At 48.1% G+C, this 12,366-nt stretch overlaps 2 protein-coding genes across 3 annotated transcripts; one reads left to right on the top strand and one right to left on the bottom strand.

Moving 5' to 3' along the window:
* The first annotated feature begins 778 nt into the window (after window positions 1-778).
* Window positions 779-9,012, top strand: spint2 (serine peptidase inhibitor, Kunitz type, 2). Of its 2 annotated transcripts, none has more exons than XM_061680890.1 (11): window positions 779-1,362; window positions 3,996-4,166; window positions 4,997-5,083; window positions 5,258-5,293; window positions 5,397-5,420; window positions 5,508-5,669; window positions 6,185-6,235; window positions 6,336-6,518; window positions 7,238-7,282; window positions 7,807-7,915; window positions 8,350-9,012. In XM_061680890.1, exons 1-11 carry the CDS (start codon window positions 936-938, stop codon window positions 8,435-8,437), a joined length of 1,383 nt encoding a protein of 460 aa, XP_061536874.1. In that variant the 5' UTR covers window positions 779-935; the 3' UTR covers window positions 8,438-9,012. The 2 variants fall into 2 exon arrangements, with proteins under 2 accessions (XP_061536874.1, XP_061536875.1); XM_061680891.1 differs by having other exon boundaries at window positions 780-1,362; window positions 6,342-6,518.
* Window positions 8,591-12,156, bottom strand: LOC133404726 (solute carrier family 35 member F2-like). Its single transcript, XM_061680894.1, has 8 exons — window positions 12,048-12,156; window positions 11,809-11,984; window positions 11,587-11,714; window positions 11,168-11,327; window positions 10,601-10,757; window positions 10,474-10,526; window positions 10,250-10,404; window positions 8,591-9,783 (listed from the first exon to the last, which is right to left on the bottom strand). The coding sequence occupies exons 1-8, from the start codon at window positions 12,122-12,124 to the stop codon at window positions 9,574-9,576; spliced, it is 1,116 nt and encodes a 371-aa protein (XP_061536878.1). The 5' UTR covers window positions 12,125-12,156; the 3' UTR covers window positions 8,591-9,573.
* Window positions 12,157-12,366: the final 210 nt, after the last annotated feature.

Here is a 12,366-nt window from a genome sequence, read left to right as displayed (position 1 = left end):
AACTATTTCAGGTCTCCTCGTATGATAACAAATCAGAAATGTAGGTTAGTGATTCAGAAACTTTGAAAAATCAAGTCACGCTGATCTGTTTGTCTGCTTGTGTTTTTTTTTTTTGGTGTCTTATTTTGTCCACTCAAAGCTCTTTCATTCTCATTGATATTTGTTCACCACAACATTCTGAATTGCACTCGCAAATATTTGTAACGTGTACACTGGAATGACTGACATTTAAATGTAAGTCTTTAATTTGTCAACATAAAAAGTCAGCTGGATGAGTCAAAATTGAAAAAAAAAAAAGGTAAATAAAAAAAGCCAGATGGATGACGCACAATGGCACCCAACGACGCTTGGAATCGCATTTATTATGAGATTATTTGCGTAGATGAAACAAAGTACCCGTTTCAATACTTGGCTGTTTTTATTTCCCCCCCAGAAATTGATGACTATGTACTACATATATATTGACACTTAAATAGAATATAGTACAGTAAGTGTAAAGTGTTTGTCATGATGACTTATCGGTTGTATGGCATTTAATCAAAGCGTTTTTTCAGGGTGAGGCTGCGTGAGCTGCAAATCACCGCGTTGAAATTGTGTGCGACACATATGCATCTGTAAAGTGATTGGCTAGGATGCGTCACGTGAGGAACGCTGCGCGCGTGTGGGGCGAAATTGAAATGTGGACGCGATATGCGAGCGACATATCGCGAGGTTGAATTGTAAATGGTTTGCGGATGAAATTGACGAATGGGATGCTTGAGGGGGCGTGTCCACAGCGTCCTCACCTGCGAGTCAGGTCGAACGCGCCGCGACAAAAACAAGCAGGAAGTGGCTCGCACTCACTCGTCTGCGGACATTTTGTTGACTTGACTTGACTTTGTTTTGCTTTGTTTCGTTTTGTTTCGTTTCGTTCTTTGCTAACGTCCAACGGGAAGATGGATAATATGAAGCGCGCGGCCCTCGGCTGCGCTTTGTGGCTCCTCTGCGTCGGCCCGGTCGCGTCCTGCGACTGGAAGCTAGCGGACGCCGCCGAGCGGCAGCTGGACCCGCGGTCGTTGGACGCCGGAGCTCGCTACCTGTCCCGAAGGCTCGACGCGGCGGAGCCGGCGGCCTGCCGGGAGGCGTGCTGCTCGGAGCTGGCCTGCCAGCTGGCCTTGCTGAGCTTCCCGGAGGACGACGGCCCGCCGCTGTGCCTGCTGGTGAGCTGCGTCGTCGGCGGCCGCGACGTGTGCGTCCTGGCGCCCGGCTCCCGCTTCCGGGTGGCCGGCTGGAAGAAGCCGCCGGTCGCCGCGCCGCTTGTGGGGGAACCTTCCGGAAACGCGAGCGTGGAGCGGCTGGCGCGGGCAAACGACAGCAACGACGGTAGGAACCGAGCGACGATTCTTACTCAACTCGTCGATCTTGCGCGTTTTTAGGTTTTGTTTTTCTTACATTGCTCCAAGTTCTCAAAAAGTCAAGCCGAGTCAGTACTTGGACTTTTTGTCCGCACTTCAGTGCAGAAGATTGTAAGTACTTTTATCAAATATGGAAGACATGAACAGTTAGTTCATCGACTTCCATCAACCCTCACGTTTCACCTTCGTCTTAAGTCCTTCATTTGACCTTTGTCAATGGGACATATTCAATGAGCTCGTTGATTTTGGAGTTGGATCGTGTATCTGCTTAGTTTTCCAATTGACTAAAGCTCCCACTTGACATCGATGACGTCAAGCGGCTCACTGGGATGACGAGGACCAACAATCTGCATCCGGATCGCACACTTTGTGATTTGTATTCACAGGGGGGAGAAAAAGAATAGGGGACGTGAACGCAAACATTTCCAGATGGTGGTCACAATATTCCGCGTCACGTACTCGTGTAATCCGCCTAACAAACAAACTAGAGGAAACACCCTAAACTACTCGGCGGAGGTAAGAATGCAAACCATATTGGGTAATCCCGTTTAAAAATAACAACAAAACAAGAACGACAACATAACTTCCTTGATGGAGGTAAGAAAATGTGTGTGTGTTTGCTCCAGGACACGCCCGCTGGCAGCTGGACGAGGAAGTCCATTTTTTCTTCTTATTTAGCTTCGCAAGGCAAAATTCGAGTTCCTCACGAGCGAGCTCCAGTCGCACCGCAAGGAGAGTCAAATGAAAAATGGTCGCCGATACGCTGTTGGCGTTCCACTCCGGCCGCATCTTGAACCTGACAACTCGTCAAACGCACACATGCAAAATGACGCCACTCGCATGGAGCATGCTAGTGCACGAGCAGATGCTAACAGTGAACTAGCTAGGCCACGCCCCTTCAAGACACACATCGCGCGAATGTACGACATTGTGTGTGCGGCACTAAAAAAAAAAACCCAATGTCTTTACAGTACATTCTCGATTACATTTGATCTTGTTTTATTATTTACATTTTGCAAGAGAGTAATATCATAATAATCAACAGATGACTCGATTATTAAAATGATGGTTAGTTTCAGCCCTAAAGCGGGGGATCGGTTAAAAAAAAAAAAAGCAAATAATTGGGGGGGAGGCTCGAGTGAAGAAACAAGTGGGACAGAGGTGCGACAATGAATTGACTATCAGATTAATTGGAAAATATTTTGCTAATCGATGAATTGTTTCGAGACGGGATTGTATTTGTCAGTCACGACGACGTGCGGGCGTGTCGTACCGGTCGGTCCGGTTCCGCCCCCGCTCGCGAGCCGACGCCCGTAAACAGAAACGACGGCGATCCCGCCGAGAGCGAAGAAAAGAAATGGAGGCGGGGTGTCGCCGCCTCGGTGGACATTTCGCTGTGCTCGATAATTCCGATATTTATAAAATTCTGATAACTAATTAATTAGATTATTAACTACAAAATATATAATGAATAAAATAACTTTTTTTTTTTTTTTTTTTTTCCCCCCGTCCCATACTAAAGCTTACAGCGATAACTAAAGTACAGGCAGTCTGTACCACAATCCTTTGTCCTATTAGTATTTGTTTAAATCTGTAACATAAGATATTCGAACAAACATTCCCTGTTGTAATGTCTTCATGTGTTAAAAGGAAAAAAGAAATGCCGAGAATGTGGTCGATTTTTGCCGATTTCGCAAAGAGCTAAGATCGAGCGACGGGCCGCTCGTGGCCCGAGTCCGGAGGGCCTGGCCGACCTCCGGGTGTCCTCAATTCAATTCTTTTGAAAAATGTCTTTGTGAGCGACACATTCGTCACTTCCTGCCCACTGTGACGTCGCAGTAGGGCTAATTCACATAACTACAACCCCCACACTGAGTCCATACGAATGCTAATTCATTTTATTTCATGACACAAAAGAAAATAAGCGGAGCTACGTTGACGTGAAAACGCAAGCTTGGAGACGGCGAGAAAAAGCGCAAGCCCGGGTCGGGTTTCAAGGCTCAACACGCAGTCAACTGCATTGCGGCGATGGCAAGTGTGGTACGCGTACCATTCTGGAGGTACGCGAAATAATCAATACAAATATTGAACTTTTTAGTGCCATTTTCACACTTATTTAGGTATAATTTGGATTGAACTTTTATGTGCAGTCCATTTTTATGAAACGATTATTTGAGTATTTTTTTCCCTTATATTTAAGTGCAGTGTTAATGTTCAAACTATGCACAATTTTACAGTGACTTATGAAAAATCTGTCTCGTTTTTGATGAACACTTTGGACACAACTGTATTTTAATGTCGACAATTCTGGAGGTACTAAGTATTTATTAGGTAGAGCGTGTGAAAAGTTTGAGAAGCAATGCTCTATTGTATTATTATTATTTTTTTGTACTGAACCACAAAAACATGGTGCGGTTGTCACGGAAGAAGCGGGTCGCAGAAAGGAAACGGGTGAGAGTGAGCGACAGAGACTCTCCACGCTTTGCTTTGGCGCTCCGGCCTTAAGTAGAAGAGTGCCTCTCCTTTCGGTGATGTTTCACTTGAGCCCCCCCCCCCCCCCCCCCCCCCCCCCCCCCCCCCCTTTGTGGATTCTCCTTTCAGTCGTGTGTCGCCAGCCCGCCAAGGTCGGCTCGTGTCGCGCCGCCTTCCCCAAATTCTACTACGACCCGGTCAACAGGACGTGCCGCGGCTTCACGTACGGCGGCTGCGAGGCCAACGGCAACAACTTCGACAGCCGCGAGGACTGCGAGGCCGCCTGCAGCGGAGTCACAGGTGGTTGTTGTTGTTTTTCTTCTTCACCCTGCCGTGTGACGTCGTGTCCGTCGTACGAATCCCTTCTTCGATCGCGCCCGCCAGCATTGCCGCGAGTCCTGTAATCTTTGATGCATTCACGCAGCTTTTTTTTCCTCTAAAGTTTCATTTCAATTGAATTTTTAAATTCAATATTGAAAAAATATCGGGGGGAAAATTACCTACGCATTTAACTTTTTTTTTTTTTTTTTAATTGTTTAACATTTTGTAAATAAACATTTATCCCTCAAATATTTGCTTTTGCACACACGTAATGTTTTTTAAGTTAATTGGAAACACATTTTTAAAACATTTGGAAAATAAACAATTTTACATATGTAGTTAACATGTCTTTAAATGTAACATTTATTTTTTGTCAATATTAGCATGAAATACAAATAAAATCAAATGAATTACAAATGCATTCAACGGTTTTTGAATAATCGGTTAGTTAATTTATCTAATAAAATATATTTGTAGAACCATCAATTGTTGTAAATGTTGTGAAAATGTACTTAAAAAAAGCTTAATGAACTTATTGTAATCAGAAAAATGACGATAATTTGAAAAATAAACAAGTTTCCATAGGCATTCAACATTAAAGAATGGGAAGTTCATTGTAAATAACGAAATAAAACACAAGCATTATTTTTGGTGGGAAATAAATTGGTTGATAAACTTACTGTAGATAATAAAATAGAAAAATATTAGTAAAATACCCTATTTTTACATGTGCAATTAAGTTTGTAAAAATTGGTTTGTTCATCTTAAAAAAGGAAAGCTAAGCTAGTCGTCTCTGTTTTTGTCTTCAGGTTCGGTTCTCCACGATGAGTCGACAGCAGCGCCACCTGCGGCTCCGGCCAAATCGGTTCGAATGGTGCAGCCCTTCGCCGACCCCAGTAAATATTTAGCAACAAACAAAACGCTACGACAAGTCGGAACGGCGGAAGCTATGCTAATAGCGGCTTGTAGCGGGAATAATAGCGGCTACCATTAGCAACGGGGCAGTACTGGAGTTGGTACTTGTGCTAGTACCGGGTTCAGTATGAGGACTAAAGTCTTTGTGTTCGCAGGAGCGCTGAGTTCTGACGACGCCGTTGAGGAGAAAGGTAACGCGCGAGTTGATACTGCGACACGATCGATTTCTTGACGCGGTCACGCAACGGCGTTCGCGGAATGTGACACGTACTTGACTCTCGTTCTTTCCCGCAGTGATCTCCGCTGACGAGTATTCCGGTACGTTTGCCTCTTTTTTTTTGGTTTCTGGCCGTCGTCGGCGCGGCGCTTCCCGCGGTTGACTGTCGCTCGCTGTCGGCCGATCAGAGCGCTGCGAGGCGGAGCCGGCGGCGGGTCCGTGCAGGGCGGCGTTCCCCCGCTGGTACTACGACAGCCGGCTGCGCCGATGCAAGATGTTCGTCTACGGAGGTTGCCAAGGCAACAAGAACAACTACAACAACCAAAAGAGCTGCTTGGACGCGTGCCGCGGTACGACAACACATTCTCCACCCAAAACCTGCTTCATTAGTAGGATCGTAGCAGGATTGAGTCACATTTTCTTCAATGAAAGCGCAACAAAACGGATCAGGGATTGCCGTTCGTAAAGTGTCTCCGAAAAACCTTTGGCGTCCGAAACCTCGCTGCGCTGCTGGATTCCGAGCTGACTTTCAGCTGCCGTGTCGAATCGATCATTGAAGCAGCCTTGTGGCGGCCGGCGCGCGCATCTCGAGTGAAGCTCATCGGCGCTTGGGCGAAGACTTTCGCGTCTGCTTTTCGCAGAGGATAAAGAATATATGCTCGAGTGTTGTGATACCGTCTGTCCCCGTGTTACTGCGCCCGTAGATGCTATTCGTCAGCCCGTCTCCGGCGTGTCGCATTGTCCGCTAGCATTAAGCGAGCGGTGGGCTAACGTCGTGTTGCTGTTCTATGCATCTGCTGCGTGTCTTCCAATCGTCTTGACGTATTGTGTGTGTGTGTGTGTGTGTGTGTGTGTGGTCCTGCAGTCGGCGTCGTTCCCGCTCCCAAGAGGCTCCTCCCGTCGGATTCGCCGTCAGGTACTCTCCGACCGCTTTCAACTTTGACCTCTCTCTCTCTCTCTCTTGTCCGGTGACCTCGAACGTATTTTGACCTTGAAAGTTCTTTTTATTTGTTGAGTCGCAGGTGAAGAATGCTTGGCGTCTCCCGAACCGGGTCCGTGCCGCGCCGCCTTCCCCATGTTCTACTATGACCCGGCCACCGACAGCTGTCAATCATTCGTTTACGGGGGTTGCCGCGGCAACCGGAACCTATTCAACAGCGCCGAGGATTGCCGGACCCGATGTGCCGGCGCTGCGGACGGTAAGTGCACGAATTTATTTGGACGCGCGTCACAGTTCTTGGATCACTAATAGCGTTGGTACCGGGATCTGTACCCTGATCGTACTAGTATCAGCACAAGGGTCTGTACTAGATTTCATGCCAAGTTGGGTATTTGGATAGGGACCAGGCTCGGTAATGGAGTTAGTGGTGCTGTTGGTACTAGGATCAGAAATAGGATTTGTAGTACCTGGATTAGTGCCAGGGTCGATATTGGATTTAGTATTGGGAATTTGGTACACCTATTTGTTAAGGTTGGGTTGGCACTGGAGTTAGTACGAAAATCTGTACTCTGGTCGGTACTACATTTAGTAATACTGGGATCTGTACCAGGTTCAGTACAAGTGTCGTTACTAGAATTTGTACCACTGTCAATATCAGGATGGTACTGTAGTTATGCTTTAGCTCGATACTAGGATCGGTACTATTTTTAGTACCTGGGACTATATTGATATCAGTATCAGGATCCGTACTAAGAAAGAACTAAAGTCGGTACAAGAATCAGTGCCACTGTCGGTACAAAGGTCAGTACTATATTTGGTGTCAGCCTTGGTACTAGGATCAGAACCACGGTCCGAACTACACTATATTCAGTACCTGCGTCGGTACAAGTATCAGCAGGAGGATGGCTACAAGAATCAGTCCCAAGTTTTTCTCGTCAGTGGTATCTCACGTTCTCCCTCCCCCGCTTGTTCCCGCAGGTTCCTTTGCGGGTCGGGACAAAAGACGCAGTCGCTGGACCGCGGGTAGGTCTTCACCCTCACACACCAACTTCATCTTCATTGTTTTTGGGACAGACAAAGTGACAGAGTGAAAAAGAAAGCGAACAGAGGGATTGCAGCAGGGATAATTGATTTAAAAAGAAACAACTTTTAATTTATGGTAATTGCAATCCCCCAAGGGGAAATTCTGTGTCAACTCCAATCTATACTTTGTGTTGCACACCATACGGAGAACAGTAGGGTCCCAAGATTGACCCATGGGGAACCCCACAGGTCATTTTACCGGCATTGAACTTGGAAAAGATCTGTACAAGCAAAAGCCCATTGACTCATTTAGAACCAGATCACACACTTGCAAGCTTACCTTGCCCAATGGCACCTTGACAGTAGCCAGGAAGCGGATGAGCATCTCTCTAACATCGAGTTGCCATTTTAGTTGCCTGTTAGCCCTCCGGCTCTCATGTCAAGTCCTTACGTAAGGGCTACTGGACTGTATTAATTGTAAAGGTACTCATACTATGGTTGTACTTTCTTTTGGTGGTGTTCAGCCTTCTTCGTTCTCCTGACCCTGGCGGCCGTTTGTACTGTGCTGGTGTCCGCCCTGGTGGTGACCATGCTGAGACGCGTGCGCCTCACCCGCAGCGCCTCCGTCGTCGGGTAGGTGGAGCCGTCACGCCAGACTCGAGCTTAACACCAACAACCCAACTAAAAGCACCACCTGGGGCTGTACTCCAATCAGTACTAGGATTGGTACTAGGATCAGTAGCGGGATCAGTACTAGAATTGGCACTACTGTCAGTACTAGGATCAGTACCAAAATCAGTACTCTGATAAGTATCTGGGTCGGTACTAGAATTAGTACCACTGTCAGTACTAGGATTAGTACAAGATTTAGTACCTGGTTCAGTACTAGAATCAGTACCAGGGTCTGTTCTAGAGTGATCACGTTGGTGGTCACCACGCTGCGACGTCCGCGTCCGTCCCGCAGCGCCGCCTCCATCAGGTAGGTGGCGCGATGACGCACGGGCCTGCTCGGCCGTCCTGAATTGGATTTGTCATGTTTTTGTCTTTGTTTGTTTTTGTGTCCTTAGTGACAAGGAGGAACTTCTTCCGGATGTGCGCTCGTCTCTGGAGTCTCTGCAAGTCCCGGACTCGCCCGTCGCCGTGGAAAAAGCCTGATCGGCGGGGGCGCTCACTTCATTAGGTACACCCTCGGATCTGAACCGATGCGAAGTAGATATTAAAATCGAAAGTTACAAATATGAGGGACAGCCGTCTGTGTGACAAAAAAAAAATTCATCAATATTGTTACATTTTTATTTTTAAAAAAAAAATGGTACTGGATGGCATAAAGTGGTGTACCTAATAAAGTGTCTAGTAAGTTCTACTTCCTGTCTTTATTTTAAATTAAGCTAAGCTAAACACATGAGCGCAAAGTTTAATGGTAGGATATATCTTCTTAAACAAAATAGATAAATCGTTGTTTGACGCTTCAAAGCGTCAACGATTCGCACCACTGATCATCTTTTCGCTTTTAATCGCGTTTTTACAGTCGACGTTTAAATGACTTTGTTTGTATCTTTTGTTTTACTTTGACTAAATCAACACATTGCATTACGATGTCATGAAACACATTTGTGACAGCTTGACAACTAAAGTTTTGAGTCAGTTTCATTGAATGTCTTTTTGTGATCACCATTTGAAATTATAATAGTGTAAAAATCCAATTTGTGAATAAACGCAAGCGATTTCAACCAATTGTTTGCCGTCTTTCATGGGAATCAAGAATCGCATCCATTTAATCAACGAAAGCAAAATATCACAATTTAAAAAAAAGGAAAATTCCAGAGATGCTTTTCACTGACAAGGTGAAAGTTCAATGCAGAATTTCTAACTACAAATTACAAATACATCAACAATTACAATTTTATGCAAATAAAATCTTTTCAAGAACTTATTGCTGCATTACACCTTACATAAACGCACACAAAAAAACCACTATTCTCATAGCGCTTTCAAATTAGGGTTTCAAGCGAGGGTTAAATTTGGGATCGGATTTAAAAGTAGGGTTTCAAGCGAGGGTTAAATTTGGGATCGGATTTAAAAGTAGGGTTTCAAAGTAGGCTCAGATTATCAAAGTTTCAAACTGCAGTTGTTTCACGCTTGTGGTTTCAGGTGAGGCTTGATTAAACAATGGGTTGGGGTTTCAAGTAAGGGCAATGGTTTCAAATTTGGGTTTCATGCAACTGTTAAGGTTTCAAGCTTTCCAGCATTGAGGGGGAAAAAAAAAAAAATCCCAAAACATTTTGGAGGTTTCACAATCGAGTGCAGTCAACAACATGAGTGCACTTCCTCTGCTCCGCTTCCCGAGACCCCGACGCCACTTCCTGTTTGGATGCGTCGTCGTGGCGACCTTCCTCTGACGAGGGGGCGGGGCCGACGTCGCCCTCGGGGGCGGGTACGGCGTTGAAGGCGACGAAGCCGACGAAGATGGCCACCAGCGACACCACGTACAAACCTGAGAACTGACGCGGACAGGGAAGGCGTTCAGAGTAGGGTTTCAAATTAGCCGTTCATGCCAGGATTAGCATTTCAAATCAAAATATTGTTTCAAACTATGGGTAGGGTTTCAAGATGTGATTAGGATTTCAAGTAGGGTTTCCAGTAAGGGTGGGGAAAACACACTGCTCATACCGCTTTCAAATTAGGGTTTCAAGCGAGGGTTAAATTTGGGATAGGATTTAAAGGTGGTGTGGGGTCTCAAATGAGAGGTAGGGTTTCAAATTAGGATTTCACACTTTGGGTAGGGTTTCAAACCAGGGATAGGGTTTCCAACTATGGGTAGGGTTTGAAATGACTGTTTCAAACTCGGGGTAGGGTTTGAAATGTCCAAGCGCGGTTCGGGTTTCAAAGCGCTCACGTGACAGCCGAGTGAGAAATGTCCACTTTCGCGCCAGCGTGACCGGCGTCTTCCTCCCCCTCGGGACTCACGCTGTAGCGGAAGATGAAGATGCCGCAGAAGATGGCGAAGACGTCGGCGGTCAGCATGGACAGGTTGACGGCGGCGGCGCTGCTTTCCTTCACCACGACGGGCATCAGGCTGTACAAGGCCCACATGCAACACGCGAAGGCCCCGAACAGCAGCGCTGACCGCAACAAACGTGGCAGAGTTTCCAAAGCGAACCCGACGAAACCTGCTGTCGTGTGTCACTGACCCACTTGCCAGCTCCACCGGATGGCAGAGATTTGCCGCAGCTCCAGGACCGACCTGCGACCGAACACACGCGCGTCCACGTGTCTGCGCTCGGCCTACTCGCCGCCACCACGGACGTGCATTCTTACATTTGCGCGGTGCTTATGACGGTGCCGAAGAGTCCCAGCATGCCGAGGAACTCCAGGCGGCTTCGGTTCTTGACGGCGTACTCCTGCCACACGTTGGACAGACCGTAGAGGGCGCCGCTGAGCAGCACCAGGCCGTCGCCCAGCAGGACGTCGGAGGCTGCGCGCGCCAAATCAAAACGCTTCAAAACGGCCGGCGCCCAAGAAAACACCCACAACATCGATCACTCACACGCAAAATGTTTTCTTTTAGTCAACAGGAACTTCTCTGACAAAAAAAAAAATTTAAATGATGTGGAGCAATTTTATAATTGAGAAATTATCATTTCTTTTTTTGGGGTGTGACTTGGGAAGGTTTTTTTTTTTAGTGCACGTCAGAGTGTTTTAGTGTGTGTGTGAGTTTACTTTGACGGGATGTGTGTGTGATCTTTTTTATGCTCATGTGAGGTTCGGTATGTGTGACTTTTTTTTTTATGTTATGTGTGAGAATTTTTGGTGTGAGTTTTTTTGTTTTGTTTCGGGCGAGTGAGAGCGGCGAGCGCATCGATCGGAGGAAAGTAGTGACGTCACCGGAGCCCTGGTCGCGTCCCGCCAGCAGGTCGGCGCCCACCATGGCGCCGACGCCCAGCAAGCAGACGCAGACGGCCGCGTAGTGGACGGGACGGTAACGCGTCTTCAGGAGCCGCCAGGACAGAAACATCACCACCGGGATCACGAAGCAGTCCAGAAGCTGCGACAAATACACCAGGGAAAACTTACACTTTGTGATCTGTCTCTCCCGAACCCATCCATACGTAACAGGAACGCCTACTTCCGCGGAACACTTCGTTAGTCGTCACCCTGAGGCGTATTTCAATCGGAACCCTTACTGACATATGATCGATCGCATTCGGTATAATCACTCGCACGTATCTGACCGCTGAGGATTGTATGACTCGGACTCGTACGGAAGCGCGGAGCCCGTATTACGTACGCCAACATTGCGTCACCTGCACGCTGGTGAGCGTCGTGTACCGGTAGGCTGTGACCACGGCGTAGTTGGCCTCCACGTCCGCCAGGCCCACCAGCGAGTACTGCAGCCAGCGCCCGCGGCCCGCCCGGAAGACGCTGCCGGAACCTCCAACGTTGGCAAGGGAAGAAGAGCGGGACGGTCCCTGAGCGTCAGAGGCCGGTTCTTGCCGTGCGTGCGCGCGCGGGTGTGCGTGTGTCACCTGTCCCGCAGAGCAGCGCCGGCGTGTAGGTGGCGGCGAGGAGCGCGTAGTGCAGGACGCTCTGGAGCATCGGCGCGTCCGCGTGGTAGACGGAGGTCAAATACTGCGACGCCACCGCCGTGCCGCACACCAGCGCCGCCAGGACCTGACCCAGCGCCGACGTCCGAGCCAGACGCCTGCCGCCGCGAGACGCTCACAGGTCAGGGGTCACGGGAGGCGGCGTTGCCCGGCGGACTCACCGCGTCGACGGCCGCCCGATGGCGGCCAGCGCGCGATCGCGCAAGCGCCGCGCCGCCGCAAGCGCGTCCCGACACATCTCGCTCACCGCCGACGACTTCGGGTGTCTCCGCCGGCTGACTGATTAACTCGGAGGGGGCGAGGGTCACGCTTGCGCTTATCGCCGAGCGCGCGTGCGTGATGACGTCACACAACTTCGCCTTACATAAATGACGCAAGAAAGAGAAGAGGAGTAATGCACATCTTAAAAATGTGTTGTGGAATAAATGAAGCTCCACAAGTCACCGATTACAAATTAGTCATGATTCACAGGTAGAAAAG

Source organism: Phycodurus eques, chromosome 7 (assembly GCF_024500275.1).
Source record: "Phycodurus eques isolate BA_2022a chromosome 7, UOR_Pequ_1.1, whole genome shotgun sequence".
Lineage (NCBI taxonomy): Eukaryota > Metazoa > Chordata > Actinopteri > Syngnathiformes > Syngnathidae > Phycodurus > Phycodurus eques.
This window is presented reverse-complemented; position numbering and strand designations above follow the sequence as displayed.

Excerpts from the sequence above, each read along its gene's own strand:
- spint2 (XM_061680890.1), top strand. The coding sequence starts at position 936 with ATGGATAATATGAAGCGCGCGGCCCTCGGCTGCGCTTTGTGGCTCCTC. Across the intron at positions 1,363-3,995 it reads GGCAAACGACAGCAACGACG|TCGTGTGTCGCCAGCCCGCC; the intron begins GTAGGAACCGAG and ends TTCTCCTTTCAG. Across the intron at positions 4,167-4,996 it reads CGCCTGCAGCGGAGTCACAG|GTTCGGTTCTCCACGATGAG; the intron begins GTGGTTGTTGTT and ends TTTTGTCTTCAG.
- LOC133404726 (XM_061680894.1), bottom strand. The coding sequence starts at position 12,124 with ATGTGTCGGGACGCGCTTGCGGCGGCGCGGCGCTTGCGCGATCGCGCG. Across the intron at positions 11,715-11,808 it reads GGCGCTGCTCTGCGGGACAG|GTTCCGGCAGCGTCTTCCGG; the intron begins GTGACACACGCA and ends CCAACGTTGGAG. Across the intron at positions 10,527-10,600 it reads GTCATAAGCACCGCGCAAAT|GTCGGTCCTGGAGCTGCGGC; the intron begins GTAAGAATGCAC and ends GTTCGGTCGCAG.